At 44.4% G+C, this 20,822-nt stretch overlaps 2 protein-coding genes across 2 annotated transcripts in view; one reads left to right on the forward strand and one right to left on the reverse strand.

Annotated features, from left to right (window-relative positions):
* Positions 1-16,424: 16,424 nt before the first annotated feature.
* Positions 16,425-18,104, forward strand: LOC124040064. Its single transcript, XM_046356842.1, has 3 exons — positions 16,425-16,579; positions 17,097-17,165; positions 17,806-18,104. The coding sequence occupies exons 1-3, from the start codon at positions 16,447-16,449 to the stop codon at positions 17,910-17,912; spliced, it is 309 nt and encodes a 102-aa protein (XP_046212798.1). The 5' UTR covers positions 16,425-16,446; the 3' UTR covers positions 17,913-18,104.
* A 65-nt stretch (positions 18,105-18,169) lies between these two features.
* Positions 18,170-20,822, reverse strand: part of LOC124040063 (glutamate dehydrogenase, mitochondrial-like) — a 39,535-nt gene continuing 36,882 nt past the window's right edge. The window contains exon 13 of the mRNA XM_046356841.1: positions 18,170-20,620. Within this exon, the coding sequence (XP_046212797.1) occupies positions 20,501-20,620 (120 nt within the window). The 3' untranslated portion in view covers positions 18,170-20,500. The remainder of the gene's footprint in view (positions 20,621-20,822) is intronic.

The following is a 20,822-nucleotide window of genomic DNA, read 5'->3' on the forward strand; positions in this document are numbered from 1 at the left end:
CAGTTCAGGGGTGTTCTGTCCATGAGATGCTGCTGTAGGGACATGTGCAATGAATTAGAGAGTGGGTGTGTGTGTGTGTGTGTTGAAGTGTGTTTGGAAACACATATAACAGGGTCATATTAAAACCAATTAACTAGCCGGCTTATATTGTTGCACATGTTAAGTCAATGGGTCTTAGGCATAGTTTACTGGTCTGTAACCTGATTTGATGTGTGCATCGATATGAGAAGGAAGCGTATGTGACCAGGTGTTGAATGTACGTGCGAACAGGAGACAGCCACCTTACCTTAAGTCCAGGGCCAGCTCCTTCTTGACCTCTTGACCAGCCAGTCCAAGTGGATTATTACTTGTTCGTATGGTGAAACATAAATATGTACAAAAACGAAACAAGAAAAAGGCATCCCCAAATAAAGAAGTTAACTAACACAAAGAAACAAACAAAAGGCCGGCAGAGAGGCTTCTGGCCTCCTCTCTTTCTCCCAGACAGCCAATCACCCCAATTGGCTGCACCTGATGTTCTTTTCAAGGCTTAACTCAGCACCTAGACCTGCCAGCTGCCACCTGGGGGTGTAGTGTGGGTGTATCCTAGATAGTGTGTTGCCAAACTGTGTGTTACACTACCCGGCATATCAAAACAATATGTCTTGAGACACGCCAGAAAGCAATACACATGTACTGTTAGTGTGTGTGAGAGGAAGAACGCCCCTGCCACCACTGGGAATCACTTAACAGCAGAAGATATCAGTATACACAATACACTACAGTGGTTTTAGCCTGGGTTTAGTCTGGCTCTAGATATGGCCTGGGTTGACTGGCAGAGTTGGAAGGGAGAAAAGCAGAAAGTGATTCAGAATGATGATTACTTGTGAAAATATGTTGTTGCCATAGTAATACCAAGCAATAGTCAGACAGATAGGTAGAATAGACGAGCATTACGCACAGGGAATGCTGGGAAATGTATATTCCAAATCGATTTTTGATTCCCACAAAAAATAGCAAATTTTCTACTGTCATTGGTCAACTGCTCCTGTTGTCAACCATCTCAGCCACTCAGAGGCTTCCTCTGCCCTGTCACTCAGTGTGTCCCGCCCTTCCCTGTGTCAGCAAGTAACGTAAGAGACTAAAACAGATCTACCAGGTGCAGGTACAAAGTGTGTGTCTGTGTCTGTGTGTGTGTGTGTCTGTTACATATACAGCAGGTCAGTCCAGCATCAGTGTCTGTATTATAGAGCAGGTATGTGTGTATTATTACTTTGAGGTCAATGGAAACTGATTACTGCATGTTGCCTTATCCAGCACTCTTATATTCACACATCACACACACACACACACACACACACACACACACACACACACACACACACACACACACACACACACACACACACACACACACACACACACACACACACACACACACACACACACACACACACACACACACACACACACACACACACACACACACACACACACACACACAATCCATACACACAGTACACTCATCAAACACACAGAAATAATACACAAACACACTCATACCTTGTTTAAGTTGGCATCGAAGCAGACTTGCTGATTTTATAAACAGTACCAGTGAATTAAAGACAGTTTTGTTGAAATCCAAACTTGTGCCAATCTTCATTTTCCCTTTTGAGTTATTACTTATTATGCAGTTTATAACAGTATGTATGGCCTACAGTATGTTACCATGGAGATAATGTGGTGCCATCCTGGATATTTTCTATGCTCTCTGCAAGTCTTAGCAATGTTTGTTGTGTGTGTGTGTGTGTGTGTTTCTTTAACTATCCTTGCAGGTACCAGAATTCCTCACAAGGATAGTATAACAAGGAAAATGAGGTGGTGGGGACCTTTTTTTCGGAACCGAGGAAACAAGGCTGCGCCCGGGGGACTTCAACGGATAGCGACAGTGAGTCGACGGTGAGTCATCCACTATTGAAGATCGGGGCCCTACCCGGAAGCGAGTTGAAAAATATGAGATATTGACCGTATATGAACACTTCATTCTGGGTAAAAACCCTTCTGTCAAACGAAATGACAATAGTCGCTCCAGTCTATCCCGAGTACGGGAATTCCTCTGCATTATGTCAGAGGGCAAGGCCGATGAAGGACTGTGTTCCCTGGCTAATTATAGACGTGTGTCTGAGTGGTATAGCCAACGTGAAGACCGTGGTTTGGCACCCTCCACGTTAAAAATCTTTTGGGCCGATGTCCGAAGTTTTCTAAAGTATCTTCTGCAGTTCTGACCGATGAGTCTGCGGGCTACAGCCAGTGGGATTATAAAGGTGTTACTCTGCTTGGCAAAGATGGAGCGGCAGACCCAGACAGCGCACAGGGCCCAGACAGTGCACAGGACCCAGACAGCGCACAGGGCAAAATTTCGCAAACGCTGTAGAGACGTTTCGGCATTGGAAGTAAAGTGACCTTCGGTACACTTCGACAAAGCGTTGCTACAATGAACTTTAATCAAGGGTCGGTTACAGACCGCAGAGCCGTGGCCGACCATATGTGTCACTCCCTGGAAATGCAGGCACAGCACTACCGGTACCACAATTTAACTCATAACGTCACAAATTGAGGGACAAATGAATCCATGATTCACTGATGAATAAAGTACATTTCTTTGAAATTCACCCTTGTCTTTGTCTGTCATTTGTTCACGGTTGAGAATGTATGGAGGCCTGGGGGTCTGAATAACCAGGGTATTATAGGGTACCAGATGCACTGATCTGAAGTGACCTGTCAGAGAGAGGGCAGGGCAGGGCAGGGCAGGGCAGGGCAGGGCAGGGCAGGGCAGGGCAGGGCAGGGCAGGGCAGGGCAGGGCAGGGAGAGTACGCCCAGGGTCATGGAGATCTGGAGACACCTGGTAATTTGTTCAATCACCACAGCTGGACATAGTCTCTGGAGTGAAAGCTGGACTTTGTCATTTTAGAGCATAGCTCTGTCATTGAATTCCATTGTGTTCCCAGGTGCCCTTGATGGGGGGGGGGTGTGGGCCCCCACATGGGGTCTCCCCCAACTTGTGTATAGAGCCCCATTCCAGCCCTGGTGGCTCCAGGAGCCATCCCCTCATCGACACCTGGTAACCCGTTCAATCACCAGGTGAACAGCTGAACATAGAGTCCAACTTCTCTCTCATTGCACTGTCATTGACTTACATTTTGTTCCCAGGTGCTGGTGGATAAAAATGTCTTAAAACATCTCAGGGCTGCAATCCCGTTAACGGGATGATATGACAACAGCCAGTGAAAGTGCAGGGTGCCAAATTCAAAACAACAGAAATCTCATAATTAAAATTCCTCAAACATACATGTATCTTATAACGTTTTCCGATATCATTTTAAAGGTAGTCTTGTTGTTAATCCCACCACAGTGTCCGATTTCAAATATGCTTTACAGCGAAAGCACCACAAACGATTATGTTAGGTCATCACCAAGCCACAGAAAAACACAGCCATTTTTCCAGCCGAAGAGAGGAGTCACAAAAAGCACAAATAGAGATAAAATGAATCACTAACCTTTGATGATCTTCATCAGATGACACTCATAGGACTTCATGTTACACAATACATGTAGGTTTTGTTTGATAAAGTTCATATTTATATAAAAAAAATCAGAGTTTACATTGGCACATTACGTTCACTAGTTCCAAAAACATCCAGTGATTTTGCATAACCACATCGATTCAACAGAAATACTCATCATAAATGTAGATGATAATACAAGTTATACACATGGAATTATAGATATGCCTCTCCTTAATGCAACCGCTGTGTCAGATTTTTTAAAAACTTTACGGAAAAGGCAAACCATGCAATAATCTGAGACTGCGCTCAGAAGATTAATCAAATTAACCACCATGTTGGAGTCAACAGATACCAGAAATTACATGATAAATATTCCCTTACCTTGGATGATCTTCATCAGAATGCACTCACAGGAATCGCAGTTCCACAATAAATGCTTGATTTGTTCCGATTTGTTCGATAATTACCATTATTTATGTCCATTATTTATTATTTACTTTTGTTAGTGTTAGGTACACATATCCAAACGCTCAGGCGTTTGGACAAAAACTTCGGACATAAACTTCAAAAAGTTATATTACAGGTCGAAGAAACATTTCAAACTAAGTATAGAATCAATCATTAGGATGTTTTTATCATAAATCTTCAATAAAGTTCCAACCGGAGAATTCCTTTGTGTCTACAGAAGCAACAGAACGCAAGTCGATATCATGTGGAATGCGAGTGACCAGGAAATGGCTCTCTGCCAGTAAGCTGACTCATTCAGCTCTTATTGAGTCCCACAACACAGTAGAAGCCTCATTCAAGTTTCTAAAGACAGTTGACATCGAGTGGAAGCCATAGGAAGTGCAACTTCATTCATATCCCAATGTGAATTCAATAGGGCCTGGGTTGAAAATATACCAACCTCAGATTTCTCACTTCCGGTTTGGATTTCTTCTCAGGTTTTTGCATGCCATATGAGTTCTGTTATACACACATACATCATTCAAACATTTTTAGAAACTTCAGATTGCGTTCTATCCAATATTAATAATAATATGCATATATTAGCAACTGAGACTGAGGAGCAGGCCGTTTACTCTGGGCACCTTTCATCCAAGCTACTCAATAGTGCCCCTGCAGCCATAAAAAGATAATGGCCAGTTGCACCCCCTTGTGGACAATAATGATTGGGAGTGGCTCCCTACCCAGGCATGGAGCCCTGGAACCCCCATAAAGGCATTAAAACATTTTTTTAAATTAGCACCTGGTAACCCGTTCAATCACCAGGTGCACAGCTAGACTTAGTCTCTGGAGCAAAAGAGAAAAACGTGTACTTAGAATTTTTTAGACCATTTTTCAGATTTTTCAGAAAATTATAAAAAATACTTCCCAATTGGCAAGAGGTCACAAATTTGGACTGGTGCCCTCACTCGTGATGGGCTACAGTTACCCTCGCAAAGTACCCAGCCCACCCTGAAGCCATTTCCCCCCGCCCCCTGTTTCTCAAACCCTGTTGTTGGCTCGGTTGGGCGGTTCCTACTAAACCTTCCAGCTGGCTTCGGCCAGGGGCAGTTCAGGGCCTCCCACTGGGTGCATGGTGGATTGCACCAGGGCCTCCTCCCATCACGGGGTAGGACCGTGACCTGGCTGTTCTCTACTTAGTGCGCCCAGGTAGAACCTCTATGTTGCGAGGTTCTACCTGGTTAATCCTGCCAGTAGCATATGCTTGTATCATAGATTAAGCCATGCAAGTCTAAGTACACACGGACAGTACAGTGAAACTGATTGGATGGTTTAGTGAGGTCACGGCTCTGGCGGAGCGCCGAAACTATCTGGAGGAAGGCCGAAGTGGAGAAGGGTTCCATGTGAACAGCAGTTGAACATGGCTCAGTCGGGCCCCGAATCTGGAGTGGCGGAGACGGGCGCCGTGAGGCATCCTGTGCGGTAGCGCAACCGATCCCAGAAAAACTGGCGGGAGCCCCGGGGAGAGTTATCTTTTCTTTGTGAATGGCGGGGCTCCCTGGAGTGGGTTCGCTCCGAGAGAAGGGCTCAAGCCCTGGAAAGTGTTGTGGTTCTGGCGGCGTCTGTTGAGCTCTCGCTGGCCCTTGAAAATCTGGGCGAGAGGGTGTAAATCTCGCACCAGGCCGTACCCAAATCTGCAGCAGGTCTCCAAGGTGAACAGCCTCTGACATGTTACTCGTAGATTACCTGATTTTGGGTCAGGGTTTTGTAAGTAGCAGAGCAGCTCATTTGCTGTGATCTATTCCAAGTCAGATCTAAGCTTTTGTCAGGGACGGAAGGCGTCTTCCTCCACCTTCCTCCTTCTTTAGTAATGGGTTACCAGATGCACAGAGAAGGGCCAGGAGCAAGAGTACGAGAGGCCAGAGGCCCAGAGAGAGAGAGAGAGAGGGCAAGCAGGCTAGTGAAGGTGGAGACCCAGCTGGAAAGTTCCACCAGCACCTGGTAACCCATATGTGTGGACATATGTGTGGAGTCTCTGAGCGGAAAGCAGGTGGGTCACCCGGATACCAGGTGCATGTGGTTCGTGACAACGGAGCTGGTTACCAGGTGCACGTGGTTTCTGACAGGGTGGCTGTATACTTTAGTGTCCGAGGAGTGGTGCTTAAGTGTGGGTGACCCAGTTCTCCTGGTGGGTGAGGTTATGGATGGGGGGTGGCCCCGGCTGGGACTTATGTCGAGAGAGAGTGGCGTTGACCTAGGGAGTGTAGGCCTAGAGGCCTGGAGGTCCGTAGTTCCAGGGAGTATGCTATACTCTCAGGCCCAGAGAGAGGGGTGTTGACCCAGGCAGGGATTATAGAGGCCTGGAGGTCCGTAGTTCAATCTGTTCAACCCGTTCAATCTGTTGATGTAGTTCAATCTGTTCAACCCGTTCAATCTGTTGATGTTTGGACTTTTTCTGAAGATTTTTTAAAAACCTTCCAAAATGATCAGGGGTGCCCTCTATTGGCTGGGCCCGGGTGTGGGGTGCTCCCATCCCATCCCATGCATGGAGCCCTTCCACCCTCCTAAAGGCATTTTTAACCATTTAAAAAAAATGAGCACCTGGTAACCCGTTCAATCACCTGGTGCACAGCTGGAGAAAAACGTGTACTCCAATTTTTCAGAAAATGATTCAAAATACTTCCCGAGGGGTTAGAGGTTCCAATTAGGACGGGTACTTTCTCTCGTGATGGGCTACAGTTACCCTTGGTCGAATAGGACCAGTCTACACGGAAGCTATTCCTCCCATCCCCTGTACTTATTTTTTATCACCTTCTAACACAAAATGACATTATAAAATGTTATTGAAATACGGTTTTGATTACAGGGAAATGTGCGTCTAGGTGTGCCCTTTCATGCAAAAAAACCCCCATCCAGATTGGACATTTACTTTTCGAGTTATTAAGGTTAAAGACCAAAACGGGGGTTGGGGGATTTGACCCCATCTGGTGGAGCAACACGGTAGCCATGCGGGTGACAGGGCTTATGTCGACAATTGGCCTGCCCCATAGTAACCCCATTCAGTTCGAGATGGACTAGACATGTACCGGGGAAATTTGAGAAACCTGAGAACCATTTGAGAACCATGTCCTAGAGATCCGGGAACGGTGGCAAACTTCTAGACCCGTGCGGATATTTAGAAATGGGCTGTTTCGAGGGTTCTGGGTCCTTCAGAACCACGGTTCTAACGCTCCTAAGGTGGCCATCCCTTCGGCGACTGATTGGTGGTTGTTTAGCCCCAGCTTGGACCCCAGTCAGAGTGCATCTTGTCAGGCTTAATGTCAAACATGTATAGGCCTGGATGTTCATAAAAGGCCAAGGGCAGAGCTGGGTCTTTTGTCCCATTTGGGTTTTGGGCTTTGGGCCTTAAACCTTGGGCCTTGAAGGTTAGCAGGTCAAGGGAGTGAGTCATTCTCTGAGTCCCAGTCAGAGTGCCTCTTGTCAGGCTGAATGTCAAACGTGTATAGGCCTGGATGGCCATAAAAGGCCATGGGCAGAGCTGGGCCTTTTGTCCCATTTGGGCCTTGGGCTTTTTTAGGTCCCCAGGCACAGGATAAAAATTGAGTGACTCGTCCTAGGTGGGAATCTTGAATCTGGGTCGTCAGATGATAAGGCTCGTTTCCCTCCAGCCCAATTTGTCCCATCTTGGCCCACAGCTGGGGCACATCAGGCCCTTGTTAGGGTTAGAATTAAGGTTAGGGTTAGGGGTTACGGTTAGGTTATAGTTTAAGGTTAGGATTAGATTTAAAGTTAGGCGTTAGGCATAGGTTTAGGGTTAAGGATAGGATAGGATTATGGTTAGGCTAAGGTTTAAGTTTAGGGTTAGATGTATTGTTAGGGGTTAGGGAAAATGTGATTTTGGATTGGAATCAATTCTTTGGTACCCACAAGGACAGCAATACAAAACTGTGTGTGTGTGTGTGTGTGTGTGCACGTGCGTAATGCACCACGGGTTTAGTCAGGCTCTTTGTCCTCCCCTACAGGTACTGTATGAAGCAACTCCCTCCCTCGTCATGCTGGGAGCTGACAGAGTCACAGAGAGGTCCAGAGCAGTGGTGTGTATTCATGTAGGCCAAGGGTAGCCAGGCTCCCCCAAAGAAAAAAAGAAAAAAAAAACATTCTAAATAATAGAGGCTGAATGTATCTCACCGGAGAAATCATCCGAGTGAACGAAACAGCGTCCCACTGTCTCAGTATGTGTAGCCATCAAATTATGTCTGGTCATAAAGAGTATGACATTGTTGTCGCCTGTAGCATTAAATGCAAGGGAAGCAAGCGAGCATTTGGCCTCCCATGATAAATACAATTAAAATAATAATAAACAGCAAATCAGCATTAAGCTAAACTGAGTGAGCTCAGATGTGAATGGTCCTGGCTCACCAAAAAAAAGTTTCAAGGGAAGTCAGCTTGGATTTGGCTTCACACCAATCACATTTCATGAGAAGAAAAAATGTAATTGACCAATTTCTTTTTTTTTTTGCATCTCATTGTGTCATTGTCCTCTGGTGGTTAGCTAGTTAAAATCAGCCCTTTTCTAAATTATCCATGGCTGGAGATAGGGATTTGAACTTTTGTTTTTTCTTAATTCTCCGTATTGGCCAATAATTATAACTCTGATTCTAATCCAACCATAAATTCATACATTGTGCTCCTGGCCTGTGCGGATGGAAGTTCAACATGTACCTACAGTAGATGCAGTAGGCTAATGTTAACTAACTGGCATGGTGCATTGTATTCATACTTTTAAAAATATATATATATATATTTAGCAGACACTCTTATCCAGAGCAACTTACAGGAGTAATTAGGTTGCTCGCCCGTTTTATGATGAAACAAAGGTGTGGTTGAATTTATTCTGGACACTGTGTCTTCTTATTGTCTCAGCCTTAGGCCTCAAGGAATATGAACTAACAGGTTTTAGAGCAAATAATGCAATTATCACAACATATACAGTACCAGTCAATTATTATTGGCACATTCACCAACTCCCCTCTCCGGAGGGCAAAAGTACATTTGTTTTACAGGTATTCTGTTACTTATACAGTACCAGTCAAAAGTTTGGACACAACAACTCATTCAAGGGTTTTTCTTTATTTTTACTATTTTATACATTGTAGAACAATAGTGAAGACATCAAAACTATGAAATAACACATATGGAATCATGCAGTAACCAAAGAAGCGTTTAACAAATATTTAAACACTTTGTTTAACAAATATAGCGTTTAACAAATATTTTATATTTGAGATTCTTCAGAGTATCCTCCCTTTGCCTTGATGACAGCTTTGCACACTCTTAGCATTCTCTCAACCAGCTTCACCTGGAATGCTTTTCCAACAGTCTTGAAGGAGTTCCCACATATGCTGAGCACTTGTTGGCTGCTTTCCTTTACTCTGCGGTCCTACTCATCGAAAACCATCTCAATCGGTTTGAGGTCGGGTGATTGTGGAGCCAAGGTCATCTGATGCAGCACTCCATCACTCTCCTTTTTGGTCAAATAGCCCTTAAACAGCCTGGAGGTGTGTTGGGTCATTGTCCTGTTAAAAAAAATTATAGTCCCACTAAGCTCCAACCAGATGGGATGGCGCATCGCTGCAGAATGCTGTGGTAGCCATGCTGGTTAAGTGTGCCTTGAATTCTAAATAAATCACTGACAGTGTCACCAGTAAAGCCCCCCCACACCATCACACCTCCTCTTCTAAGCTTCACGGTGGGAACCACAGATGCAGAGATCATCCGTTCACTTAATCTGCATCGGTTGGAACCAAAAATCCCACATTTGGACTCATCAGACCAAAGGACAGATTTCCACCGGTCTAATGTCCATTGCCCGTGTTTCTTGGCCCAAGAAAGTCTCTTCTTCTTATTGGTGTCCTTTAAAAGTGGTTTGTTTGCAGCAATTTGACCATGAAGGCCTGATTCACTGAAACTGGAAACACTTATATCCCTCACCAGCTTTAAGCACCAGCTGTCAGAGCAGCTCACAGATCACTGCACCTACATATCCCATCTATAAATAGCCCAAACAATTACCTCATCCCCTACTGTATTTATTTATTTTGCTCCCTTGCACCCCAGTATTTCTACTTTGCACATTCACCTACTGCCAGGTCGCAGTTTTTTTTAAACATTTATTTCACCTTTATTTAACCAGGTAGGCTAGTTGAGAACAAGTTCTCATTTGCAACTGCGACCTGGCCAAGATAAAGCATAGCAGTGTGAACAGACAACACAGAGTTACACATGGAGTAAACAATTAACAAGTCAATAACACAGTAGAAAAAATGGGCAGTCTATATACAATGTGTGCAAAAGGCATGAGGAGGTAGGCGAATAATATAATTTTGCAGATTAACACTGGAGTGATAAATGATCAGATGGTCATGTACAGGTAGAGATATTGGTGTGCAAAAGAGCAGAAAAGTAAATAAATAAAAAACAGTATAAAAACAGTATGGGAATGAGGTAGGTGAAAATGGGTGGGCTATTTACCAATAGACTATGTACAGCTGCAGCGATCGGTTAGCTGCTCGGATAGCTGATGTTTGAAGTTGGTGAGGGAGATAAAAGTCTCCAACTTCAGCGATTTTTGCAGTTCGTTCCAGTCACAGGCAGCAGAGTACTGGAACGAAAGGCGGCCAAATGAGGTGTTGGCTTTAGGGATGATCAGTGAGATACACCTGCTGGAGCGTGTGCTACGGATGGGTGTTGCCATCGTGACCAGTGAACTGAGATAAGGCGGAGCTTTACCTAGCATGGACTTGTAGATGACCTGGAGCCAGTGGGTCTGGCGACGAATATGTAGTGAGGGCCAGCCGACTAGAGCATACAAGTCGCAGTGGTGGGTGGTATAAGGTGCTTTAGTGACAAAACGGATGGCACTGTGATAGACTGCATCCAGTTTGCTGAGTAGAGTGTTGGAAGCCATTTTGTAGATGACATCTCTGAAGTCGAGGATCGGTAGGATAGTCAGTTTTACTAGGGGAAGCTTGGCGGCGTGAGTGAAGGAGGCTTTGTTGCGGAATAGAAAGCCGACTCTTGATTTGATTTTCGATTGGAGATGTTTGATGTGAGTCTGGAAGGAGAGTTTGCAGTCTAGCCAGACACCTAGGTACTTATAGATGTCCACATATTCAAGGTCGGAACCATCCAGGGTGGTGATGCTAGTCGGGCATGCGGGTGCAGGCAGCGATCGGTTGAAAAGCATGCATTTGGTTTTACTCGCGTTTAAGAGCAGTTGGAGGCCACGGCAGGAGTGCTGTATGGCATTGAAGCTCGTTTGGAGGTTACATAGCACAGTGTCCAATGACGGGCCGAAAGTATATAGAATGGTGTCGTCTGCGTAGAGGTGGATCAGGGAATCGCCCGCAGCAAGAGCAACATCATTGATATATACAGAGAAAAGAGTCGGCCCGAGAATTGAACCCTGTGGCACCCCCATAGAGACTGCCAGAGGACCGGACAGCATGCCCTCTGATTTGACACACTGAACTCTGTCTGCAAAGTAATTGGTGAACCAGGCAAGGCAGTCATCCGAAAAACCGAGGCTATTGAGTCTGCCGATAAGAATATGGTGATTGACAGAGTCGAAAGCCTTGGCGAGGTCGATGAAGACGGCTGCACAGTACTGTCTCTTATCGATGGCGGTTATGATATCGTTTAGTACCTTGAGTGTGGCTGAGGTGCACCCGTGACCGGCTCGGAAACCAGATTGCACAGCGGAGAAGGTACGGTGGGATTCGAGATGGTCAGTGACCTGTTTGTTGACTTGGCTTTCGAAGATCTTAGATAGGCAGGGCAGGATGGATATAGGTCTATAACAGTTTTGGTCCAGGGTGTCTCCCCCTTTGAAGAGGGGGATGACTGCGGCAGCTTTCCAATCCTTGGGGATCTCAGACGAAATCAAAGAGAGGTTGAACAGGCTGGTAATAGGGGTTGCGACAATGGCGGCAGATAGTTTCAGAAATAGAGGGTCCAGATTGTCAAGCCCAGCTGATTTGTACGGGTCCAGGTTTTGCAGCTCTTTCAGAACATCTGCTATCTGGATTTGGGTAAAGGAGAACCTGGAGAGGCTTGGGCAAGGAGCTGCGGGGGGGGGGGGGCGGAGCTGTTGGCCGAGGTTGGAGTAGCCAGGCGGAAGGCATGGCCAGCCGTTGAGAAGTGCTTATTGAAGTTTTCGATAATCATGGATTTATCGGTGGAGACCGTGTTACCTAGCCTCAGTGCAGTGGGCAGCTGGGAGGAGGTGCTCTTGTTCTCCATGGACTTCACAGTGTCCCAGAACTTTTTGGAGTTGGAGCTACAGGATGCAAACTTCTGCCTGAAGAAGCTGGCCTTAGCTTTCCTGACTGACTACGTGTATTGGTTCCTGACTTCCCTGAACAGTTGCATATCACGGGGGGCTATTCGATGCTATTGCAGTCCGCCACAGGATGTTTTTGTGCTGGTCGAGGGCAGTCAGGTCTGGAGTGAACCAAGGGCTGTATCTGTTCTTGGTTCTGCATTTTTTGAACGGAGCATGCTTATCTAAAATGGTGAGGAAGTTACTTTTAAAGAATGACCAGGCATCCTCAACTGACGGGATGAGGTCAATGTCCTTCCAGGATACCCGGGCCAGGTCGATTAGAAAGGCCTGCTCACAGAAGTGTTTTAGGGAGCGTTTGACAGTGATGAGGGGTGGTCGTTTGACTGCGTCTCCGTGGCGGATACAGGCAATGAGGCAGTGATCGCTGAGATCCTGGTTGAAGACAGCGGAGGTGTATTTGGAGGGCCAGTTGGTCAGGATGACGTCTATGAGGGTGCCCTTGTTTACAGAGTTAGGGTTGTACCTGGTCATTTCCCACTCTTTACTTGGGTTCCTTGATGATTTGAGTGAGATTGAGGGCATCTAGCTTAGATTGTAGGACTGCCGGGGTGTTAAGCATATCCCAGTTTAGGTCACCTAACAGAACAAACTCTGAAGCTAGATGGGGGGCGATCAATTCACAAATGGTGTCCAGGGCACAGCTGGGAGCTGAGGGTGGTCGGTAGCAGGCGGCAACAGTGAGAGACTTATTTCTGGAGAGAGTAATTTTCAAAATTAGTAGTTCAAACTGTTTGGGTATGGACCTGGAAAGTATGACATTACTTTGCAGGCTATCTCTGCAGTAGACTGCGACTCCGCCCCCTTTGGCAGTTCTATCTTGACGGAAGATGTTATAGTTGGGTATTGAAATCTCTGAATTTTTGGTGGCCTTCCTGAGCCAGGATTCAGACACGGCAAGGACATCAGGGTTAGCAGAGTGTGCTAAAGCAGTGAGTAAAACAAACTTAGGGAGGAGGCTTCTGATGTTGACATGCATAAAACCAAGGCTTTTTCGATCACAGAAGTCAACAAATGAGGGTACCTGGGGACATGCAGGGCCTGGGTTTACCTCCACATCACCCGCGGAACAGAGAAGGAGTAGTATGAGGGTGCGGCTAAAGGCTATCAAAACTGGTCGCCTAGAGCGTTGGGGGCAGAGGATAAGAGGAGCAGGTTTCTGGGCATAGTAGAATATATTCAGGGCATAATGCGCAGACAGGGGTATGGTGGGGTGCGGGTGCAGAGTGGATCTAGGGGCTCCATTGTGAACTAAAACAATGATAACTAACCTGAACAACAGTAGTAAATGAGAACTTGTTCTCAACTTGCCTACCTGGTTAAACAAAGGTAAAATAAAATAAATAAAATATATTCACGAAGTCTCCTCTGAACAGTTGATGTTGAGATGTGTCTGTTACTTGTACTCTGTGAAGCATTTATTTGGGCTACAATTTATGTGGCTGTTAACTATAATGAATTTATCCTCTGCAGCAGAGGTAACTCTGGGTCTGCCTTTCCTGTGGCGGTCCTCATGAGCACTTGATGGTTTTTGCGACTGCACTTGAAGAAACTTTCAAAGTTCTTGAAATGTTTCGCATTGACTGACCTTCATGTCTTAAAGTAATGATGGACTGTCATTTCTCTTTGCTTATTTAAGCTGTTCTTGCCATAATATGGACTTGGTCTTTTACCAAATAGGGCTATCTTCTGTATACCAACCCTACCTTGTGACAATGCAACTGATTGGCTCAAACGCATTAAGGCAGAAAAAAAGGCACACCTGTGAATTGAAATGCATTCCAGGTGACTACCTCATGAAGCTGGTTGAGAGAATGCCAAGAGTGTGGCTACTTTGAAGAATCTCAAATATAAAATATATTTTGATTAACACTTTTTTGGTTACTACACGATTCCATTTGTGTTATTTCATAGTTTTGATGTCTTCACTATTATTCTACAATGCAGAAAATAGTTCAAATAAAGAAAAACCCTTGAATGAGTAAGTGTGTCCAAACTTTTGACTGGTGCTGTAGGTTGTAATATGGCTTTTTACTGTCGGCCTGGCCTCCCCGATGATTTTACCCACGCAGCGCAACTGGTTAAGAGGTCAGGAAGAAAACAAAGCCAACGTAGAACCTCTAGTGTCATTGAGCCCAGTCCTAGGGCTCTATTCAGTCTGTATCACTGAAGCGTTATAGATTGCGCAATATAAATGTAAAGGCCATTTCAGATTGATCCGACCTACGCAGCATTTACAGTGATGCAGTCTCCCCCCAACGAGGCAACATTGCCTTTACATTTCTATCACGCTGTAACGTTCAGTGGTCTAAAGTACTTTAAGTAAAAATTCCTTAAAGTACTTAATTAGTTTTTTTTGGGTATCTGTAATTTACTATTTATTATATATATATAATACAATTCAAGGAAACGTACCGTATTATATAGAGACATGATTACATGGAACGCCCTTCCATCTCGTATAGAGAAAGTGAACAGCAAATAAAGCAACAGCTCGCGGCACAATGCCTCTCCCCCCGTGTGACCTACTTGTTGTGTGTATGTACTGACAGGTATGTGTAACTGATAGATGCACATACACTACACGTGAATGTTTTTAAATGTATGTAAATTGTAAAGTTTTTTGTTAGTAACGTCTGTTCCGTTATTTGGTGGACACCAGCAACATAAGCTGTCGCCATTGGCGTAGGCTAATGGGGATCCTACTAAATCACATCAAAATCAAATCATTCAACAAAGAAAAACTACGTACTTTCTACTCCATACATTTTCCCTGACACCCAAAAGCACTTGTTACATTTCAAATGCTTAGCAAAACAGGAAAAGGGTCCTCAAATTCATGCACTTATCAAGAGAACATCCCTGGTCATCCCTACTGCCTCGGATCTGCTTAGTTTGTCATTTATATCTGAGTGCTGGAGCATGCCACTGGCCTTCTGTCAATGTTCAAAACAAGAAAATCATGTCGTAATGGTTTGCTTAATATAAAGAATGTAAAATGATTTATACTTTTACTTTTGATACTTAAGTATATTTCATGAATTACATTTACTTTTGACACTTAAGTATATTTAAAAGCAAATTCTTTTAGACTTTTAACCAAGTAGAATTTTGCTGGGTGACTTTCCCTTTAACTTGAATCATTTTCTATTAAGGTATCCTTACTTTTACTCAAGTATGACAAGTGGGTATTTTTTCCACCACTGGTAACGCTGAACTTTAGCGATACGGTTTGAATAGAGCCATTAGTGTTTTAATGATCTTTCAGGATGACATGTAACCAGCCCAATGTTCCATTCACAGACAAGTCCTTAACTGCTCCACATACACTTAGATCCAGCGCCAGAAGACATTAAAACAGAGGATTGTCTTGCCAGAGGTGGAATGGAGAGGAGCCACACCTAGGCGTGGTAGGTGTCACTTTCTCACACTCTCACACACACATACATACATACATACAGCCAACACCCCTAAGGAATCCACACAAACACAGAGAAACAATCTATGAGAGAACTGTCCTGGTATGGAGTGCGTTCTATACTGGTTTTTGCTTGGCCCATGTATCGTTATGTTTGTTTTTATAGCTGAGCTGTTTTGACGGTCAGTCAAAAGGTCTGGAAACCTTCCAGGACATCACATCCAGTATTTCCAGTTTCCCATGCATCTTTATATCAAATAAATGAATTATTCATGTATTAATTGCATTTAATAATGTGTCATTTGCATCTTCACATTATGGATATCTATGAAGTGAATAGGGATTGTGTGTGTATGTGCATGTATATGTGACTCCCAAGTCCAAGTATCTGCATATCCTTTATCATTTTTGGGTCCTCAGTTCAAACAATGTTTGAGGATCCTAATAAAGTTAGGAGGCCTCTCCCGCCTACGGTATTTACAGTTCTGCTGCTGGGCATTTCCACTGACAACAAGTTTTCATATGGACACCAACAACAAAAGCATTGCGCACCCTGAGGGTGTGTGTGTGTGACTTGAGGGGTGTGTGATGGAGGGGTGGCCTCTAAGCAGCTCTCCCAACCTCATATAAACCAATGCACACACACACACACACACCCACCCACATCCAAAAGTTCTCACACACTCTACCGCCGAGTACAGAACACGCAGAGATGGATCTTCTGAAAGGATCAGGGAAACAGGTGGATGCGGTCATCGACAAAGCAGGTGAGAAAAAGGCATCTATAAGATAAATTGATAATGGTGTTTGTTTACGTGGTTGAATGATGGGGGACATTCATGTGGAGAATTAATCATTTAAAACCAAACACACAGCAAAAATGATGTTTATATGCACTAATATACAATTTTGCTTTGATTTGAGTGTTCATTGTTGTGTTATCAGCCTTCAAAATGTTCAATCTGGACTTTGGTATTTTAAGCGTATCTGCAGTTGATGAGCCAACAACATTCTTAAACTAAATAAGGAAGAGAAAAAAAATCTTGGATCTGTACTTTATGGCACTGCTCATGTTTCAAAATGTTCAGTTGGATTTGTCTACATTTTAAAAGTGTGGGAGCTCATTTCTATCAGAAAGGGAAAAAATAAACGAAGATTCTGTGGCATCACAGCTGATACATTCTCCCTAACGAGACATACGATTTAATTCCACCAAATGTCTCGTCATGTCGAGACAGAAGGTGCATGTTTGACAGCCCCCCCTCTCTCTCTCCCTCTGTCTAGCTGGTGTGGTGAAGGGGAAGGTGGGAGATATGATCGGAGGAGGAACGAAGGAACCGAAGAAAGATCAAGGTGATCTGTCTATTCTGAGTTACAATGCTAACACGGTCATGTAGCCTCACCTGTATGGGTCTCGATCAGGGATGTCAAACGAAAGTAACTCAGTATACTTTCAAATAACTAAAACCAAATCCAAACTGTGTGGAAATTATAATAGACCCACATAGTTTCTTGACAGTGTCCAGCTCACTAATAATCACAGAAATGAAAGCTAGACAGTAAGGGACCATCGAAAATTCCAAAAACAATGGATAGAGGGACAATTTTTTGCAAATTTTGATGGCAAGGAAATATAACTAATGTTCAGTGTGACCCTCCGGACCTCGTTGAAGACAGAATGCGGCGCCTGATCTCGACACACACCCACAATGTCAACTCTATTCATTGAATTCCTATCTACAACATTCAGTATGTTGCAGCCTCCTAAATGCGACCCAGGTGTAAGAAGTATAATGATTCTGTTGGGAGTCCGATGTCTTTGTATGCATTGGTGAAATGGTGACTGGTGATGTGGTTGTTTCTCCAGGTATTGGTGAAATGGTGACTGATGATGTGGTTGTTTCTCCAGGTATTGGTGAAATGGTGACTGATGATGTGGTTGTTTCTCCAGGTATTGGTGAAATGGTGACTGATGATGTGGTTGTTTCTCCAGGTATTGGAGAAATGGTGACTGATGCGGTGAAAGGGGTAGCAGCCAATGCAGCCAAGGACAGTGCTGCAGACAAGGCCAAGTCTTTCGGAAAGAGCCTTTTGAAATAATCCCCCGACCTGGACTATACCATGTCCCCACTCCATCCCTACATGGACTATACCATCTCTCCACTCACCCCTGAAGAGTCCTCTGGATACATCAACCACAAACCTTCCTTCCCCTCAACCAACCCCATACACTGTACTGTAACTGAGATCTGTATAAAGTTAATAGGACATGAATAAAACACCTATCTTTCAGCACTAGTCTCTTGTCTGTCTCTGTACCTCACATACTGCACGTATACATCACAGTCAAGCCACACTTGTGTTTTTGTCATCATTTTATTGGTTTTCAACAACAAAAAAGGAAATACATTTCCCAAAGCAATTTCCATTTGCGGGCATGAACGGGTTATTGGAGAAGTAAAAGGAGAACGTTTGTTCCATTGAGTATCTCTACTCTCGCTCAGGGTGGGGTGGGGGGTTTGGAGGAGGGTCAGATTGGACAAGACAGGAGCAGTAGGCAGGGAAGGTTGGGGGGCTCGTGGTGGGACTGATGTAGTGGAGAAGGGTGTAGAACTTTACTAACAACCAAACACAGTAGAACCCAGTGTTCCTCAGCTCAGAACGCTAACCATAACCCCTGACCTCTAACCCTGAGCCCGGGGCCCGTATCAACAAAGCGTCCTAACCAGTTAAGAGTTACCAGCAGGTGTCTTGATAACAGACAAATGCAGCCAGTCAGTGGTTCCTGTGTCATTTGCAATAGCTTTTGAGTTTTTAAAAGAACATTTTGATATTTCATCAATTCCTAAATAATCTAGACCTACAATCAACAGTATCTCTTGCCCTTTTGACAATGATTTCACATCATATGCCTAAATATTTATAACCACTACGCTAATGAATAAACCCATTTTCCTTTGATTATTTAATGACCTACATCAAGTTATTTCAAGTTATCCATTTGGAACGCACACTCACATAGTTAAAAAATATGTCTAAATTGGGCAACCCTATAAATTGTGCAACTGTAGGCATCTAGTGCTTATGCAACCTTTGATTGTGTTCAATGAAAATGACAGACCTTTCAAACATTATGGGCAAGTGACTTGATGCCTACTGTGCCAAAGCGATTTAGAGTTGTTAAATAGGAGTGACAATGTGTGTGTTGCTATAACGGTAATATTGTCAAAATAAAGCTTTTGACAACCATAAAAATTTGATTACAGTATTTATTTTATGCATGCCAACATATTGGGCAATCATTAAAAATAAGCAAAGTGATTGTGTCAGGATGAAAATGATATCAAACGTTTTACCATGACAACATTTGATGTACGTGTGTGCTCTATAGAGTTCACAGCTGCCAATACCTCATCGTGATTGGTTATTCCCCCATCATTTACAACAACGGCAATGAGCGTCATCACTATCTTTCCTTTGCAGAACCTCAAAACGTCGTGATAAAAGTTTTAGTAGTTGATTTTACTCCTGGCTCAGAGTTTGTCTGAGCAGTGCCTTTTTGTTAGTTTGTATTGTACCCCCTTTTTCTCCCCAATTTCGATCTTGTCTCCTCGCTGAAACTCCCCAATGGACTCAGGAGAGGTGAAGGTCGAGTCTGAAACATGAAGGCCGAAACATAAACCTGCCAAACCGCACTCTTAACACCCACCCGCTTAACCCAGAAGCCAGCTGCACCACTGTGTCGGCAGAAACTGTTCAAACACTGTTCACTGCAAGCACCCAGCCCGCAACAAGGAGTCGCTAGAGCGCGAGCGCAATCAAAGCCCCCCCGGACAAGCCCTCCACTAACCCGGATGACGCTGGTCCAATTGTGCGCCGCCCTATGGGACTCCCGGTCATGGCCAGTTGTGACACAGCCTGGGATCGAACCCAGCTTTGTAGTGACGCCTCAAGCTGTGCCTTAGACCTCTGCGCCACTCGGGAGGCCCATCTGATCAGTGTCTTAAACTTATTCTGATTTTTTTTTGTGTCTTAAAACAGGTTATAACAGGATTCCTAGGACCTTTTCTGAGATGCTTTGTGGATACGGGCCCTGACCTCTAACCTCTGGGAGGAAAACTGAGAAACACATATGATGTCATCTTTCCCTGTTATAAAGTTTTAAACTATTTCCCTTAAAAAAAAAGTATAAGACTAAAGTTAACATTAAATCGATTTCCTTTTATAAAGTACAGTATAGGGGTGTATGTGCATCTCTTCAGGTCAGAGCTCCGTCAGAGCTAAGGCATTTCCAGTGCTGTGGTCTGAAACCATGGCAACACCAGGGTCAAACAAGACAAAAAGACAGATGTTGAACTCCGATAGGGTTGTCTTGAAGCTCTCTCAGCATAGCTTGCTTCCTGCTACAACCTGCTCCTTTCACAATACACAAATTACTGAACGACAATACTGAAACAAAACGATACAGAAATACTGAGTTACTGTCATGATAATGAGATACGGCGAGGTCATGGGACACAGAACACAGTATGTTTCAGTGTGTGTGTATGCATGTATGTCTGTGTGCGTGCGTACGAAGGGGAGGCGGGGATCTCTAATGTAAATGTTCAAAAGGCTGATTGGGCGACGGGGAAGCGGTAGAACCAATAGCAGGGCAGTATGGGTGGGGTCTGACTTAGATAGGGTGATTATGTGACGGTGATGCCGGCCTCGTTGTAGACCTTGAACACCTTCTCGATGGCGTTGACGTACGCAGCCGTCCGCAGGTCCAGACCCAGGTTGTACTTACTGGCCGTACGCATGATTTGCTGCAGGGGGACAAAAACACACAAACCCTAGTTAGATACCAGTTACACTGGCAAAACCAGTCACACACACCGACACAAACATACACAGACACCTGGTGGTGTGATTGAGAGGTGCCCCGGGCCAGGGCGGGGACATTGTCATTATCACAGTCTGTCTCATAGAGAACATATGATTAAATTCTAGGATCTGACTCATCGGCAC

The sequence above is a fragment of the Oncorhynchus gorbuscha genome, linkage group LG07, assembly GCF_021184085.1.
Source record: "Oncorhynchus gorbuscha isolate QuinsamMale2020 ecotype Even-year linkage group LG07, OgorEven_v1.0, whole genome shotgun sequence".
NCBI lineage: Eukaryota > Metazoa > Chordata > Actinopteri > Salmoniformes > Salmonidae > Oncorhynchus > Oncorhynchus gorbuscha.

Bases quoted from the DNA above. Each gene is read 5' to 3' on its own strand.
- LOC124040064 (XM_046356842.1), top strand. From the start codon at position 16,447: ATGCACACACACACACACACACCCACCCACATCCAAAAGTTCTCACAC. The intron at 16,580-17,096 runs GTGAGAAAAAGG...CCCTCTGTCTAG, and splicing joins TGCGGTCATCGACAAAGCAG to CTGGTGTGGTGAAGGGGAAG. The intron at 17,166-17,805 runs GTGATCTGTCTA...TTGTTTCTCCAG, and splicing joins GGAACCGAAGAAAGATCAAG to GTATTGGAGAAATGGTGACT.